This window comes from Nycticebus coucang, chromosome 4 (assembly GCF_027406575.1).
Source record: "Nycticebus coucang isolate mNycCou1 chromosome 4, mNycCou1.pri, whole genome shotgun sequence".
NCBI lineage: Eukaryota > Metazoa > Chordata > Mammalia > Primates > Lorisidae > Nycticebus > Nycticebus coucang.
The window spans coordinates 1,080,482-1,097,571 of record NC_069783.1 but is presented as its reverse complement, the minus strand read 5'-3'; the positions used below and the strand labels follow the sequence as shown (position 1 = coordinate 1,097,571).

General features: G+C 53.9%; 1 protein-coding gene across 6 annotated transcripts in view; it reads left to right on the top strand.

Annotated features, from left to right (window-relative positions):
* The window catches only part of PXDN (peroxidasin), a 98,150-nt gene that overhangs the window by 69,181 nt on the left and 11,879 nt on the right, over positions 1 to 17,090 (top strand). For all 6 annotated transcript variants that reach the window (XM_053588128.1, XM_053588126.1, XM_053588130.1 and 3 more), the window contains 8 exons: positions 1,688 to 1,960; positions 3,151 to 3,267; positions 4,599 to 4,757; positions 5,883 to 5,995; positions 7,277 to 7,433; positions 10,558 to 10,666; positions 11,222 to 11,379; positions 14,911 to 16,414. In XM_053588128.1, coding sequence (XP_053444103.1) covers positions 1,688 to 1,960; positions 3,151 to 3,267; positions 4,599 to 4,757; positions 5,883 to 5,995; positions 7,277 to 7,433; positions 10,558 to 10,666; positions 11,222 to 11,379; positions 14,911 to 16,414 — 2,590 coding nt within the window. The remainder of the gene's footprint in view (positions 1 to 1,687; positions 1,961 to 3,150; positions 3,268 to 4,598; positions 4,758 to 5,882; positions 5,996 to 7,276; positions 7,434 to 10,557; positions 10,667 to 11,221; positions 11,380 to 14,910; positions 16,415 to 17,090) is intronic.

Genomic DNA, 17,090 nt, shown 5'->3' with positions numbered 1-17,090 from the left:
GAGGAGGGGGTAGGTTTCTGCTCTTGGCTGGTGGCCTCTTTTGGTGCCTTTTTGGTTTGGAAAATGTATCCATGCTTTGATGCCCTGTAACCTGGCCGCTGTGGGAGTAGTGGGGGAACCAAGCAGGGGATATCCTTCCTTTTTTGCTCAGACTTTTGGTCAATGCAGGTTAAACATTAATGTAGAAGGGTGGATGTCCTTTACGCTTTCTCCTCCAGCCTCGGAAATGCTCACAGCAGTTTCTCCATCCTTCTACAAAAACACAAGCATGTGCCCCCCAAGTGGTTTTCTTGCCATGTCTTAGAAATCTTTGCAGTCTTTCAACACACGAGCTTTCTTTTACCCTCCCTGTTGTACAGCTGTGTAGAATCCCATTTCTGACGTGTGCCACAGTATGCTTTTCAGCGTTCCCTTTCCAGTATTTTGTGATTTTTTTCCTGAATCTTTAGCTATCACATATTGTTTACGCAAAAGCCTTTGGGCCAGGGGTCGTTTGAAAGCCAGAAACTTGGGAAACTTTTTTTGTAGAGACAGAGTCTCACTTTACCACCCTCGGTAGAGTGCCATGACGTCACACGGCTCACAGCAACCTCCAGCTTATGCAATTCTCTTGCCTCAGCCTCCCAATCAGCTGGGAATACAGGCGTCCGCCACAACGCCTGGCTATTTTTTTGTTGCAGTTTGGCCGGGGCTGGGAAAGGCGAGGGGATCCTTAGACCATATACTAGGGTGCACTGTGGGCAGGGCTGGAACAGTGACCTATAGTCAGGAGTCTACATCCTCCTCCAGATGAGAATGTTCACAGTAACAGTAAAGATCTACCAGATAGATCAAATACTGTAAACATGTAAATTATTAAAAAAAAAAAAAAAAGAAAGAATTTTGGGACATTTTTGAACGTTGGATAAGGACACAACATGTTGGCTGAAAGGTACAATATGGCAAAAGCAAAACAAATTTCTTTGTGCACATGTCATTATACTTGCTCATAAAACTGTGGGTTAAATTCCCAGCAAAGTGATTCAGGGTAACAGGGTGCATCCATCTTTGTTTTGATGTGTGCAGCTGTATCTCTCCTAGGGGGCTATGCTAGTGGAGTTGTGTGTCCACTAAGTCACCCATGAAACATCTTAGTGTATGGATTTTCCCCGCTAGATTTAGAGTCAGACATTATTGCAGTGTAATTTTAATTTGTAGTTTAATTTTTCTTCTTTATAAGTGAAATTATGTTTTTTTTGTGTTCTAAATACCTTACAAACCATTACTTTTTGCCAGCAGAAAGTGGCACATACCTTACAAACCATTACTTTTACTTTAGAACCATGTGTTCTAAATACTTTACAAACCATCACTTTTACTGCCAGCAAAGCTTAATAGGATTGGCATGATGTATTTAGAATAAACAGAAGTAAGAGTTCTCAGAGTCCAGCACACGCTTAAGGAAAAACATGGAGTCTCTCTCCTCACTGTGGTCAATTACTGCCCATAGGCCACCTGCAGTGTGTCTGGCCTTGAACCATTTTTATTGCATGCACGTTTTTAAGAAAAACAAAGTATTCAGTCAAATTCTGTTTGTTTTGCTTGTTTTGGAGGATACAATGAGAGTCCTGATGAATATAGATAAAATGAAAAAAAAAAAAACATGTCAAACTGGAAGAAATTAATTGAGAGTTTTTGTTTGTGACAGCTCGACCCACTTTTGTAATCCAGCCACAGAACACGGAGGTGCTGGTCGGGGAGAGCGTCACTCTGGAGTGCAGCGCCACGGGCCACCCCTTGCCTCGCATCTCCTGGACGAGAGGGGACCGGACCCCTTTGCCAGTGGACCCTCGAGTGAATATCACTCCCTCTGGTGGCCTTTATATTCAGAACGTCGTCCAGGAGGACAGCGGGGAGTACACATGCTTTGCATCCAACAGTGTAGAGAGCGTCCACGCCACCGCGTTCATCATCGTGCAGGGTAAGCACCGTCCTCAGCCTGGAGACACTGAGTTTTGCTCTGTCCTACCTGCGTCCACTTCACATGCTCCATGTCCCATGCCATGTGCATGAAGGCTCCAGGGAAGCTTCTGTCCTGTCCATTCAACCCTGTAACTTACCCACAACACTGACTATCAGAGGACTTCCTTTCATAGCCGGCAACTGGCTGGCTTTGGAACAGATACCTCAGTAAGATAGCCTTGTAGCTGCACCAACCACACATCTCCTGCACGTGGCCCATGGCAGTATCTGTTGCATACTGAGTGAGTTTGAGTGTTTGAATGCGTGCGGTGTGCATGTAAATGCATGCGTGAGTGCGTGCATATGACTGTTAAATGCATGAGTGAGCTTGGCGTGCATGAAAGTGTGTGGCGGAGTGTGTGAGTGCGTGTGACTGCATGTGAGTATATGTGTGCCTGAATGCAGATGTGCAGCAGAAAGTCAAAGGGACATCCGTCCTTCTACATTAATTTGAACTCCTTCAAGGTAGCTCGGAATACTCCCCTAAAGTCACAGTTTGGACACAGGACCCCAGGGGTATCCATAGTCTAGCAACTTCTGCCCTGTACACCTGTACATTTATTTCCAAATGGCTTAATTGACTGTAAAAGGAATTATTAGGTTTTCAGCCAATTGTGGACTGGGGTGTGTGTTGGGAAGTACTGAAGGGCAAGACACAGAGGGGGCCTGTTCCCCACAGCTGCTCCCCACATCCGCTCCCTGCATCCTGACCGTGCTCTCAGTCCTCTGTGCAGGCAGCAGGGCCCCTGCACATGTCTCTGTTTTTGTAGAGATGGAATCGCACCACTGTACTATTCTCACTTTTTTCTCATCCCAGCAGTGACTCCGTCACTGTGCACCATGGTGCCAGATGACATTTTTAACCATTTGCTGGTGGTTAGGTTGAGGAACAGGAGAAACCATTTTAGTTGCCCTCACTTCCACAGCCTGTGCACCAGGAGCGGGTGGAGGGTGGACTTGGCCCGCTGCAGACACACCTGTCCTGGGTCCACTCTGCTTCCTGGTGCTTCTTCTCAGCCTTGTAGTCTTCCCCCCTTCACAGATATTACGCCCACATTCTGTGTCTTGACCCAGCGTTGGTCATTTTCTGTGGCTAATTTTATGTTGCTACTTTTTAAATGTCCTGTTTCAAATGTTTTCCCCCGGAAGCACTTCCTGAGTTCACTGTGACCCCCCAGGACCGAGTTGTTATCGAGGGTCAGACAGTTGACTTCCAATGTGAGGCAAAGGGCAACCCTCAGCCTGTCATCGCCTGGACCAAGGGAGGTAAGGTGGTGCAGGGACTGGGGGGCCATTCACCTGCACCACTTCAGCTCAGGACAGACAAGACACCTACAGTGTCCACCCCAGCCAAGCAAGCCCCGCATCCTCTGGGCTGGCATTACACATCCCACGGGGCCTGGGTGCTGGGGGCGGGCAGAGGTGTCTGCACATCTCCCTTGGCTTCCCTGGTCCCTGCTGGACATCACTTGCAGGTGTCAGGCAGGAGATGCTGAGAAGCTCTGTGGTTACTGGGGGACTTGGGGGACATGGGTGCCTACTTATGGCTCCCTCACACCAGTTTCTGTGTCTGTTTGCCTGCCTTTATCTTCAACAAAATTTGATACCGATAGTGTGTGGGATAGAATTTTCTAGAAGCACTAAAGGGTACTTACTATAACAACTTTTCTTCTCACACTGATTCTTAGAGTGGGGGCCCAGCCTGTATGGAGGGCTTGGGGTGAGGGCTGGCACTGAGTGACCCTGCTGGGGAAGGGTCCAGGGAGACCTCTGGAGTCTAGGCAGGTGCCATTGAAAGACCTCCTGGCCACCTGGGCTTGAAGCAAAGGGCCAGCCCCATGCTTTCATCCCTCTGCCCCCCCCCCCCAGAGCTCCTGCAATCCCTGGGTGGAAGTGTGTACCATGCCCCATGCCCTGGGATTCCCTTGGCTTAGGCAGATACCCTCCCTATCTCCTGGAGTGCGTCAGAACCCCACCCCCACCCAAACCCCCTGCCGTTGAGATTGGCGGGACCCTATCAGCCTTAAATTCTAGTGTCAACATAAGAGATAACCGACCCAAAGGCCACACTTTGTTTCCCATGCCTCTCACCCCATAACCACTGCATAAAAACCCGCGGGCAATGAGCACAGGGCTCTTGGCCCCAGTTGCATCTGGGAACACCGGCAGCCCTGGCTCGAGCCTGAATAAATGCCCTCATGTGATTTGCATTGGTGTCTGGCTCTCTTGTATGGTCATTGGGGATTTCAATTTTTGGGTGTAACAGTGTGGGCACAGGAGGTTTAAATCCAGAAGTAATATGCCAGGACCATACCTCACTTCCCCCAATCTGTGTGTGACTGCCCCTCAGGCACCCTGAGTGCCCCCATCTCCCTGGCTCTGATGTGGCCTTTTCTGTCTCTGCCCCTCTCAGTCCCTTCCTCGGAGTTACTGCGGGGCAAGGACAGTTTGATCCCCCATCCGACCAGCCCCAGCCTGCCCAGCAGGCCTTACAGGTGCATTACCTACAGCCCGTTCTCTGCTCAGGCAGACACACACTTCAGTGATGACCTCTTAACTTCCAATGGTCGAGGGTAACAGGTGTGTGTCCCTTGCAGGGAGCCAGCTCTCCGTGGACCGGCGGCACCTGGTCCTGTCGTCGGGGACACTCAGGATCTCTGGGGTTGCCCTCCATGATCAGGGCCAGTATGAATGCCAGGCTGTCAACATCATTGGTTCCCAGAAGGTCGTGGCCCACCTGACAGTGCAACCCAGAGGTAGGGCCAGGATCAGGGAATAGGCTTTTGGTTCTCTGTGGCTGACACTAACAACTGTCAACTAAGTTTGCTCCCCTCATTTCAGTGACCTTGTGCTTGTAGCTTAAACGGGGGTGCAGTAAACTCACTACATCTATCCTCTTGGCTGGTGAAAACATTTATTTTTTAATCTTTTTTTTTTCAGATAATGACTTGGTGACGTGTTTAAGTAAAATCCATCAGTGTTTTTCCTTTAATATTACCTCAGGAAAGGGCTGTTTCTTAACTTCCCTTTCATGGGTTCTAGGAGCACGAGGTCTAATAAGTTGACAGCTCATGTAGAGACTGGGACACTGTCTCATGCCCAGGCTAGCTCCTCTGCCCTGGCCCTGTCATCGCTGGCCCTGGCCCCCTCTTGTCTGTGGAGTCTCCTTTGTCTGCTCTCTCATTTAGAAGATCCCAGCTGCCCCGTAATGCTCTTGGTGTAGTTAGGAGAGAAATATCGGGACCACCTTGGAAGTGGCCCTGGAGCTGAAGCTGTCCAGGACACCCACACCCTCAGTGTGGTGCAGGGAAGGGAGGACCGAGGGCTCTTGCCGAGTCACCTTTGGGGAGTACCTGGGGCCTCTGGGTGCAACGCAGACTGGCCGTGGCCTGGCCTGGTTCTGCAGGTTTGTCCTGCCTGTGCCTGACATGGCCTGACTCTGGTCACTAGCTAGGTGAGAGGATGTGGGAGTTGGACTCCTAAAAGGCCACCCAGCCCACCCGCTGGCAATTGGCTGCATCCCCACTTTCAGATGTAGTGACAGTTCCTTCCTCCAAAACTCAACTCTCTTGGGAGGCCATGGTTTCCTTAGTGAGCCATGACAACCACCAGGCTGGGAGGTGTGGTGGGAAGAAGCCGGCAGCCAGGCCAGGTTGAGGGCCGAGGGTGTCTGTAAGTTGGTCAGTTTGCTTCTTATGCCCCGGGCAGGTCTTCTCTTGGTTCCTTGGGCTCCCATCCTGCACTGCTCTTTGCTCAGAGACAGAAACAGGGGCACTCTGGGCCCTGAGCTCTGGGCCCTGGGCTTGCCTGGTATGGGCAGGGTGCTTTGCCAGAGCCCTTTGTATAAATCACTTGTCTTGATCCCTGTGCTTGCTGCCTAGTGACTCCGGTGTTTGCCAGTATCCCTAGCGACATGACAGTGGAGGTGGGCACCAATGTGCAGCTGCCTTGTAGCTCCCAGGGCGAACCCGAGCCGGCCATCACCTGGAACAAGGTAGGAGCTCTGGCCTGGCCCTGCGTGGGGTACAGCAGCAGCAGCTGACACCCACATGTGCTTTGCAGCCTTCTAGAGCTAAGGAGCATGGATGCTGCCAGCTTTGCATGAAAGATGATGTGCAGGTGTCTTTGCTAATGAGAGCAGAGTGTGGAATCCCAGCTCTTTGGCAGGCTGAGGCAGGAAGATTGCTTGAGGCCAGGCGTTCCAGGCCAGCCTGGGCAACATAGACTCCTGTCTCTAAAAAGAAAAATAGAATAAAAAAAACAAGCTAAATAGGGTATTTTTCACTTGGAGTCCCAGCTACTCAGGAGGCTGAGGCAGGAGGATAGCCCAAGCCCAGGAGTTTGAGGCTGCAGTGGGCTGTGATGACACCTCTGCTCTCCAGCCTGGGTGACAGAGCAAGACCACATTTGGTCTGTCTCCCAATGCTCTGGAAGACCAATCTGTCTCCAGCCTGGGTGACAGAGCAAGACCACATTTGGTCTGTCTCCCAATGCTCTGGAAGACCAATCTGTCTCCAGCCTGGGTGACAGAGCAAGACCACATTTGGTCTGTCTCCCAATGCTCTGGAAGACCAGTCATCTGTCTCCAGCCTGGGTGACAGAGCAAGACCACGTTTCTTTAAAAAAAAAAAACCCTTGGAACATTAGGGGTTTTTTTTGGTCCTTTTCAGTGACAAAGGCAAAGAAAAACTTTGATAAAAGTCTCATGATAAAAAGGGGCTGTGCTGTTACTTCATTTTTCTTAGCTGTTTTATGAAAACACACCATGTACAGTGTTTTCCTGTGAGCTGCTACCTGGGCCCCGTCCGGCCACTGCCGGTGTGAAGCCTTGGCTCTGAGGCGTGAGGCCTTGGGCTTGATGGCCACCTGCTCTGTGCCCGCCCAGCACCTCTGTCTTCCTCTGGCCTCCTATGGGATGTGCCTGTCTCTGGCCTCCTGTGTCTGCTTGGAGCAGCCCTCAGTCGGGGTGCTCTCAGGGTCTGCCTCCCTCTCGGGGCCTCCCCACAGCATCCCAGGGAGTTGCTGTGCCCCCAACCCCCAATTTCAGAAGTCACCCTCTGCTTGGATCTCTGTCCTTAGTACAGGGAGAGCTTAGCACCGAGCTGGTTTTGGGAGCTGAGCGCTGTCCTTCCCTCTCCAGTCCCAGGGTTCTGAGCACAGTCTGAGCCATTGCCGTGGGGAAGCCCTCACAGATGCCCCACCCCACTCCACGTCCCCATGCAGGGGAGCAGCCCTGTGTTGTGCTTCTGCTGGTCTTTCCTCTGTTCTGCTCTAGGATGGGGTTCAGGTAACAGAAAGTGGAAAGTTTCACATCAGCCCTGAAGGATTCCTGACCATCAACGACGTTGGCACAGCGGATGCTGGGCGCTATGAGTGCGTGGCCCGGAACACTATTGGGTCTGCCTCGGTTAGCGTGGTGCTCAGCGTGAATGGTAAGGCTGTGCATGTGCGGGCAGAGGCTGTCCTGCCCACGGGTCAGGGCTGGGCCTCTATCTGGTGACAAAGCTGCTGGCACTCACCAGGCTTCCCTGCCATGGCGCAGCAGGTCACCAGCCACTCAGTGCCCACAGCAATGCTTTCCCTGGAATCCTCCAGGCCATTCAGTATTTTGGTTGCTTTAGAGGACTTGGCCCCTCTGCTGTGGCTCCTCACTGCTGGGTGTGGCCAGGCAGGCTGGGGGTGCCCTGCAGTGGGGCCCCCTGTGTACTTATGGCAGGGCAGGCCCTTTTTCTAGATCTGCCAGCATCTTAGAATCACCCTGATTCCTGTGCTGCCCTCTGGAGTCCTAGTCCCCTGCTGGACGTCCACTTACCCAAGGCCCCAGGACATTCTGGTCCATCTTTATCAAAACCCAACCCACAGTGTGTTGCCAACACTTCTCTGTCTCCTGTGGCTACCAGGGCACAGTCTGTGCTCTGGAATTTAGCAAGATTCTTCATGGTTGCACCCAAACTACAGCTCCTCAAGGCCACACTTCTGGCTCAGCCTCTGTTCCCCTAGGGTTAGCTGTGCCCCAGGGTTGCACACTCCACGTGGTCCTTTGCTATGCAGAAGGCCCAACATGCCCGCAGCCTGGCCCTGCTGTCCTCCCAGTAGGCTGGCCCAACCTCTGGGCTGCTAAGCCTCGGGTGACTCTGGCTGCCCCATGGTGCTGGCAGGCAGCAAGGGAGGTGTCCTGTTAATGTGTCCCTGGACCCCACAGGCTGGGCCCTGGCATGCCAAATGGTCATAACTGTGAACCATAATGTACTCAGAAGCCTTTTTATCTTTACTTTAAGAGAACTGTTCAATGACTTTATATTATACACTATTTATATACAGTGTGTAAAGTGAGTGTAACATTATTAAGTTGACGAAATTTATGACTAACTGGTTATTACCAATTTTTGTGCTTGAAATACAATGTGGTATTTTAATGTGAATTAGTTACATCTGAAATATTAAAACAATCTGTATAATTCCATACCCAAGAAATAAGTTAATGTTTTGAGTTTGCATTCTTTTTGAAACATGTGGATGTTTTAGAAAAACTAGTTCAATTTAAATCCCGGACAATAACGCAAGTTATGCAAAATTGCCTCGTCTACCAACTGGCATAAAAATACTAAATTCCCCAAATTAGTAAATTTAGGCTGCTCTCACATAAAATGTAGGGTTTCTGCCTAGACAAAGTTTTTTTTCAGGTTCTGAATTGTACATGTGTGAATATTTCAAACATACAGAAGGGCTCATCCACAAGTGCTGTGTGTCAGTGGCCGTGCAAGCTGGGCTAGCGTCCGTCACGTGAGCGTGCTGCACGCTGCGCGGACGTGACACAGGGCATGCTCGGTGCTCACACCCCACGTAATTCCTAGCTCAGCTTCATCTGCTCCCTCAACAGCTTCCTACCTTGTCCAGCGCTGTCCTGGTTGTGGGCACCCTGCTCTCCGCAGATACACCGGATGCTCACCTGCCTGTGCTTGGATTCTGGTGGGAGATACGAATAGGAACGGGGAGAAGAGCCATTACAGACTGGTCAGACTAGTCACTGTCTGAGCGTAACAGGGTGGGGGTAGGTGGGAGGGGCTTCTCACAGAGGGGCCGGGGAGACAGGCTGGCACAGCGCTGGGCAGGGAGCCATGCGGAGGGGGTGCAGGGGCAGCCTGGAGGGCAGACGTGCGGTCCTGGGGGTGGTGGACCCTGCTGTCAGCCATGCTGCAGAGTCAGGATTGGGATCCAGGAGAACGTTCTGGGAGGGCTGTGTGGTGAGCCAGCCAGCTCTTCTGGAAGTTGGCCTTGGCCATGGGCAAGGCATTGGCAGGGTGAGGAGTGGAGGGGAGGATGGCAGGAAGGGCCAGGCCGGAGCTGGAGGCCTAGAGCAGACCCAGCAACCTGGCCAACGTCAGTTCAGAGTGGGTGGCTCTGGAAGGTCTGGGAGACAGGGTCAGGGGATGAGAGCCCTGAGTTCTGTGTGGCATGAGGACAAGGCTGCAAAGCCTGAAGGGGGCGGCTGGGGCCAAAGGCAGGGGCTGGGGCTGATTGCACATATCAGATCATATTAAAACCGGGGCTCAGGTGGACTGACCACTGGTCACCATGGTCTGGGTGCTCCAACAGTCAGAGGCCTGGCAGGGAGTGGGGAGTCAGCAAAAGACACCCCCAAAATGGGCCCTCCGAGATCAGGGATTGTGAGGAAGCACTTTAGTGCACCTGCCTATCAAAAGGAGGCAGAGCCAAAGCCGTAGACAGAAAGACCAGTGACGGAGAGGCTGTACCCTTGAGGAGAAGGGAACAGAAGGAAGGGCATCCAGCTGGGGGAGGAGTGATGCTCCCAACCAGTGAGGGCAGCATTGCAGGTCCTTCTCAGCTGCCAGCGTCTAGAAAGAGTCACCCTCGAGTCTGAGGTCAATGTCAGCAGTGCCAGGCTGGGCTGTTCTGATCAACATCAACGGTGGCGGGGATGAGGTTATTTTATTTGGCAAATTCTACGTGCTTGGCACACAGGAAGTGGAGAAGTACGAGGGGCCTGGAAAGGGGGCCCCAGCTTCAGGGGATGGCAAGTGTGTGTGGTGCCTGTCCGTGTGTGTGTGAGGTAGCAGCCCCGTGTACTGAAGTGTTCGTGGTATGTGTGGGGTCTCGGGGGCAGCACAACTTTGAGTAAGGGTGGGATTCGGTTTGGGACCCTGCCCTCTGGGGAGGGTGTGGCCTGGGTAGGAGACGTATGGAATCTGCCAGGATTCAGCGTGTCCATGGTCATCTGTCCTCCGGGTCCACACAGGACGGCAGGCTGCGGCCACCCTGCCGTCCTACCTGCTGTCACTTTGGTGTGAGAACTCCTGTGTTTCATGTTACTTACCAGGTACTGCATGATTTCAAAAGCTTAAAAGTCTGTTCTTTCCGTATTATTTGAAAACAACTTCTAGAACTTATAATTTAAACCTTAGTGTGAAAAATAGAAATGACATTTGTAGAAAGGTTTGCCCCCAATCTAAATGATGTAGTGTCTAGACATCATTTTATGAGTTATTTGTAGAGTATTTTTTTTTTCTGCTAATGTGTGACTTCCTGCTTTCCTAGTTCCTGATGTCAGTCGGAACGGGGACCCCTTTGTAGCCACGTCCATCGTGGAGGCCATCGCGACAGTTGACAGAGCAATCAACTCCACCCGGACACACTTGTTTGACAGGTGGGTACCCTGGGGCCCTGAACATACCTCTGCACATCGGTGGGGTCCCTTTAGGACACATGCAGTTATAGTCCTCTGACTCTGACCTGCTCCATCTGAGGACAGACTTTTAAAAATCGTAAACAACATTCCATCTCACTTTTCTGGGGGCTGAGATCACAGAGAAACACACACTTTCCTAATAGAATTGGAATCATAACTCACAACCAAAACACCAAAAAATTTCAGCTCGTTCTTTTGGCACGTTACTGAGTGATTTAGCAAAAACAAAATGTGTCTCATAGGTCATTATTGTTATCGTTCACGTCGCCAACTCCTAAGCGGTTTTTCTGCATCTTAACTGAAATGCAGTATCTGATTTTCTGACTGAATTAACGGTTTGTTTTTAGTGTCTTCTGGTTTTTCTTTTTGTCTTGTTGCCTCCTACCTCGGATCAGTAAGGTACAGTACCGCGTGTAGAAAGTAGTGTAGACACACCAATAGCAATAATCATGTTTTTGGATACTGGTGGTTCGCCAGTAATTTTTGTTCTCTTCTCTCCCCAAACCCTGTTAGCCGTCCCCGTTCTCCAAATGACCTCCTGGCCTTGTTCCGCTATCCGAGGGACCCCTACACCGTCGAGCAGGCACGCGCAGGGGAGATATTTGAACGGACGTTGCAGCTGATCCAGGAGCACGTGCAGCACGGCTTGATGGTGGACCTCAACGGGACTAGTCAGTGCCCGGGCTGCGGGGTGGGGTTGCGCGTGCTGCCGTTAAAGCCCTGCCTTGGGAACGGTCAGCGTTTTCTGTCCCACTGTGCTCATGAGTTACGACCTCATTCTCTCAAACCACAGGTGCCCTCGAGCCTCATGTGGGTCTAGTGGGAAATGCTTGGGGATGTGAAACCCCTTGGGTGCTGGCTAGGTCCTCAGAGGTCCTCCCAGATAACCTTCCCGGGGGCATAGGTCACCCTTCCCGCCAGGCTGTGACAGGGAGTGGGGATGCCGTCATGGCTGATGGCTGGGTGGGTGGTTCCTGTCCGTGGGATGCCGCGCCCTGTGGCTGTCAGGAGGAGCGTTTCTGGAGACTTCCTGCATCTGTGGACCCAGCTTAGGTCAAAATGGGGGCCATGGGGAGGGGTCGTGACCCCACCCACTGTGCTCTGGCCCTTGGCCAGCACATAGAGGTGCCTTGATGTGCCTTTATCATCACCACTGCCAGTGTTGTGCTGTCAGTAAAGTGGCAGGTGATTATGGCTTTTATCATGTTAGAGCATCATTTCTGCAATGGCTATTTATTCAGAATTCCACATACACGGACATATAGACAGGCAGACACAGCACGGGAGGGTGCTGTTACTAGGGGTCCCAGTGAAATGGGAGAACCTCTGTGATAGTCACTGTTTTCCAAATTACCTTCAACCAGCATGCCTTTTATGGTCAGCAAAAAAAAAAATGATTCAAGAACGTAATATTCTAAGAGTGAGAGCTGAGGTGTCGTCCCCATCCTGAGTGGAGTTGTCATTCTGGGCCAGCCTTGTCTTGGTTCTGGAGCCCACCTGTGATGAAGCTAGGAAGCCCAAGTGGGTCTCCTGTGTGGACGGCGGCCCCCTGTGTCCATGTCCTGAGGGTTCCCAGCCTCTCAACGTTCCCATTCTGCGGGCAGAACCCTAGCCTCTCCTCCCAGGCACATCCTCAGGAAAAAAGGCAGCAATTTCAGACTCCAGTGAGTATTTGCACTTTCTGGGTGTCAGGCGCAGACAGGGACTGGGTAGGGGCCTGGCGTTGTCCTCTTGGCTGTGAGGACTGTGTGCTCTCCAGGACAAGCAGGGGCTGCTAGTTGTGGCTTCTCGCTACATCCTGCCTTTTGTAATTTAGCTTTAAGTTCAGATCTTTAAACACTGCTGTGGCGGCCTCAGTAAGTGGGTGATGTGAACCTCCTTCTGATGCCACCACAGTAGTCCATCCAGAGACGGGCCTGAGCCTGGCCTTGGGGCGCTACCACCCATCACTGATGCAAAAAGGTTTGGAAACTTGGAAAGGCAAAAAGACAACTGAAAACGTCCCCAACAATGTGAGATGATTTTATACATTTGCGTCTGCCTAAGCCTGCAGGTACATGTGCACGAGACGTCATCTGTTCATTCTGCACACTGTGCCAGGCGCTGTCCCAGGTCTCAGGACAAAGCAACAAGTGGAAGAAATAAAAATCTCATGCCCAAACATCTGGAAGATGGCTACCAAGCCATTTGGAGAGAAGCAAGCCAGGCTGGAGGGGCATGGAGCTCTGATGGGACTTGGGTGAAGTGGCATTTGAGTGGAGACCCTTTGAGAGCAAGGAGGCTGGGACCCTCTAGGAACTCTGGTGGTGGTGGAGGGCCTGATGGTCGAGGTTGGTGGACAGATCGGTGTGGCTAGACAGAAAGCAGGGAGGATGTAAAGCAAACGTGTCAGGGTGTCTGGCCAGAAGGAGTCTCCAAGGAGATACAGAGTGTGTCCTCAGCTCTGTGTGAGAGTTTTGTGCAAAGAAGCAATGTGGTTGGATGCTTCTCAAAGCATCAGGCTGGGTGATGACCGCAGGGTGGAGGCAGACATGAGGAACCAGCCCCAAAAGGCGAGGCCCAGTGGCGTGTGCCACCAGCCCTGACTCGTCTGCCCCCAAACCTGTGGCTGGTGCGAGAAGGGAGCATGCTCGGGGCTGGCCCTACACCCTGGCTAGCTCTTGGGAGGACTCCTCGTGCCCCCTGCTGGCTCCTGGGAGGACCCCTCATGCCCTCCCCCCTGCTCAGTGCTCACTTGGTTCTTGGATGCTGGCAACTGAGAATTTTCTAGAATTCTGCTCAAAAGTAACTGAAAATAGGACCAGAGGTTCTGCTCCCTTGTTCTAGCCTTGGGGAGAAGGTGCTGCTGGCCTGTCCAGGGAGGCTGGGCTGGACGGTGAGGGGCCGAGTTCATGCTCCCTGCACAGACTCCCTCCCCACAGCATACCTGGGTGTGTGTTTCTGGCGGCCTCTCCCAGCCTCACATTCTTATGTGCATGCTTTGGACACTAGTCCCCTGCCCCACAGAAGCTGTCTCCTATGGCAGGTGTGGAGGGAAGCCATTGATTTGGGCGTGGGACAGAGGCTGGAGAGGCTTAGAGCAAAGCAGCAGTGATGGCTCAGATCTCATGGTCTGTGTGTGCACGCGATGGCTTAGCAGTGATGGCTCAGACCTCATGGTCTATGTGTGCCTGCATCTGTGTGTGCACGTGAGTTGTGCACACGAGGGAGTCTGCAAGCTTGCCTGTACATATGCAAGTATGTACACATGGTGGTGTGAGCAGGTGCATGTGTGAACATGTTTGTGCATGAGTGTGTTCTATGCATGCAAGTGTGTGCATGCACACATGAGAGTGTGGTTGTGTGAACATGTATGTATGAACATTTGTGTGTATGAGCCTGTGCATGAGACTGTGAGCATGTCTGTGCATATGTATGTGCAAACGTGAATATGTCTGTATGTGAGTGCAAGTGTGTGCAAGCGTGTGCATGATTGTGAGTAGGCAAGTGGGTGTGTGTGGGTGGCAGGCCCAAGGGGCAGTGCTGTAGTGGAGCCTTGAGTTATGCCAAGGCCGTGAAGTATTTTGGGGAAGGAAGTGCTTTGGGCAGCTGCGGGGAGTGTCTGGCCCCTGAGCTCATGTGGCTGTGCTGCTCGGCAGATGTCTCCAGGTGAAGGCTGGGGGCTGCAGTTGGGAAGGTCTGTCCGGTCTGCCACCGGGTTTGGGATTTCTTCATCCTGTAGGCAGATGGAAGGTTACTGAGCAAGAAGCTGACCAGCCTGCTCCAGGCTGTTGGGGGGCTGGGCCTTTTGGCTCCTCCAGGCAGGAAGTGCCTTTGGAATTCCAGGCAAGTGCTATGGAAGTCCCAGCTGGGCTTGTGCTGGAGGAGTGAAGAGGAGGCTGCAGTGTGTTCTGGAGGCCTCATTACCAGAGATGGAGATGAGTGGGTTCTGGAGCAGGGGAGCAGGAGGCCTCAAACTATGCAGGGTTCAGGGCAGTGTCCTGCGATGCCCCGTGTGTCTCCTGGAGCTGTGCACAGTGAGACAGGAGAACACCGGTGGAGCCCCACCACGTAGGCTGCTAGTCTGGGAAGGGAGCACGCTTGGGTAATGCCCTGTGTGGAGCTGGGGGAGGGGCTTCACCAACAGTGCCCTGAGCAAGTTCCCCCTGGGTGGGGGCAGGAGGCCTCTCCCAGGGCCTCAGGCAGCGCTGCTCTGCACACAGGTTACCACTACAACGACCTGGTGTCCCCACAGTACCTGCACCTCATCGCCAACCTCTCGGGCTGCACCGCCCACCGGCGCGTGAACAACTGCTCCGACATGTGCTTCCACCGGCGGTACCGCACGCTGGACGGCAGCTGCAACAACCTTCAGCGGCCCATGTGGGGCGCCTCGCTGACGGCCTTCGAGCGCCTGCTCAAGTCAGTGTACGAGAACGGCTTCAACACGCCCCGCGGCATCAACCCCCGCCGGCTGTACAACGGCCACGCGCTCCCCGCGCCGCGCCTGGTGTCCACCACGCTGATCGGGACGGAGGCTGTGACGCCGGACGAGCAGTTCACGCACATGCTGATGCAGTGGGGCCAGTTTCTGGACCACGACCTGGACTCCACGGTGGTGGCGCTGAGCCAGGCCCGCTTCTCCGACGGGCAGCACTGCAGCTCTGCCTGCAGCAGCGACCCGCCCTGCTTCTCCGTGCTGATCCCGCCCAACGACCCCCGCGCCAGGAGCGGCGCGCGCTGCATGTTCTTCGTGCGCTCCAGCCCCGTGTGCGGCAGCGGCATGACGTCCCTGCTCATGAACTCCGTGTACCCGCGAGAGCAGATCAACCAGCTCACGTCCTACATTGACGCGTCCAACGTGTACGGGAGCACCGAGCACGAGGCGCGGGGCATCCGGGACCTGGCCAGCCACCGCGGGCTGCTGCGGCAGGGCATCGTGCAGCGGTCGGGGAAGCCGCTGCTGCCCTTCGCCGCGGGGCCACCCACCGAGTGCATGCGCGATGAGAGCGAGAGCCCCATCCCCTGCTTCCTGGCCGGCGACCACCGCGCCAACGAGCAGCTGGGGCTGACCAGCATGCACACGCTGTGGTTCCGCGAGCACAACCGCGTTGCCACCGAGCTGCTCCGCCTGAACCCGCACTGGGACGGCGACACCGTCTACCACGAGGCCCGGAAGCTGGTGGGCGCCGAGATGCAGCACATCACCTACCTGCACTGGCTGCCCAAGGTGCTGGGCGAGGTGGGCATGAAGATGCTGGGCGAGTACAGGGGCTACGACCCCGGCGTCAACGCCGGCATCTTCAACGCCTTCGCCACGGCCGCCTTCCGGTTCGGCCACACGCTGGTCAACCCGGTGCTTTACCGGCTGGATGAGAACTTCCAGCCCATCGCCCAAGGGCACCTGCCGCTGCACAAAGCCTTCTTCTCGCCCTTCCGGATTGTGAACGAGGGGGGCATCGACCCGCTCCTCCGGGGGCTGTTCGGGGTGGCGGGGAAGATGCGCGTGCCCTCGCAGCTACTCAACACGGAGCTCACGGAGCGGCTCTTCTCCATGGCCCACACGGTGGCGCTGGACCTGGCGGCCATCAACATCCAGCGGGGCCGCGACCACGGGATCCCGCCCTACCACGACTACAGGGTCTACTGCAACCTGTCGGCGGCGCACACTTTCGAGGACCTGAAAAACGAGATCAAAAACCCGGAGATCCGGGAGAAGCTGAAAAGGTGAGCTCATGTGCGTATGTCCAGCAAGACCCCCAGGGCTGCGGTGGAGCCCTGCTGTGGGCCCGGTGGGTCGTGTGTATCAGGAGGAGACTCCCCCAAGGAAGTGAGGGAGGGCCCCAACGGCCTGCAGGGAGGAGACAGTCCAGGAGTGGCTGCGGTCCCCACCCCCCAGTCCCAGAGATGAGCTTTGCCGGGCTGTAGTTTTCAGCGCAAAGATGACTTGTAAATTTTTCTGTCTGGGACTTGACTGTGGAGTTTGCACAGAGACACACTGGACCCTAGACCCTGGCTGGCTGGGGCTTCAGGGAGGAGGAGGGCCCTGTGCTCTTGTCAGGAGTAGGGGCAGGGCACAGGGGTCCTGGGATCTTGGTGCTTGTAGCCTCTTCCCCTCCCACCATGTCATGTGGGCATCCTCGTGGGTGGCCCGTTAATGGTGCAGGCTTCAGGGCACAGCTTTGCTGTGTTCCGGGGCAGATACTGCCAGCTGTGTGCACCAGGCTGCTCAGACCAACCAGGCAGGCAGATGGCCACGTTTCCCAGGTTAAACAGGTGCCCAGGTTCCAGGTGAGGCTCAGGCTCCCTGACCCAGGGCCCTTCTCTGTCCTGGGGCCTCTGCCAAAGTGGGTTACTCTGAATAACGAGTTAAATGTCAGAAGTTCTCTAAAAGTGTGGGCAT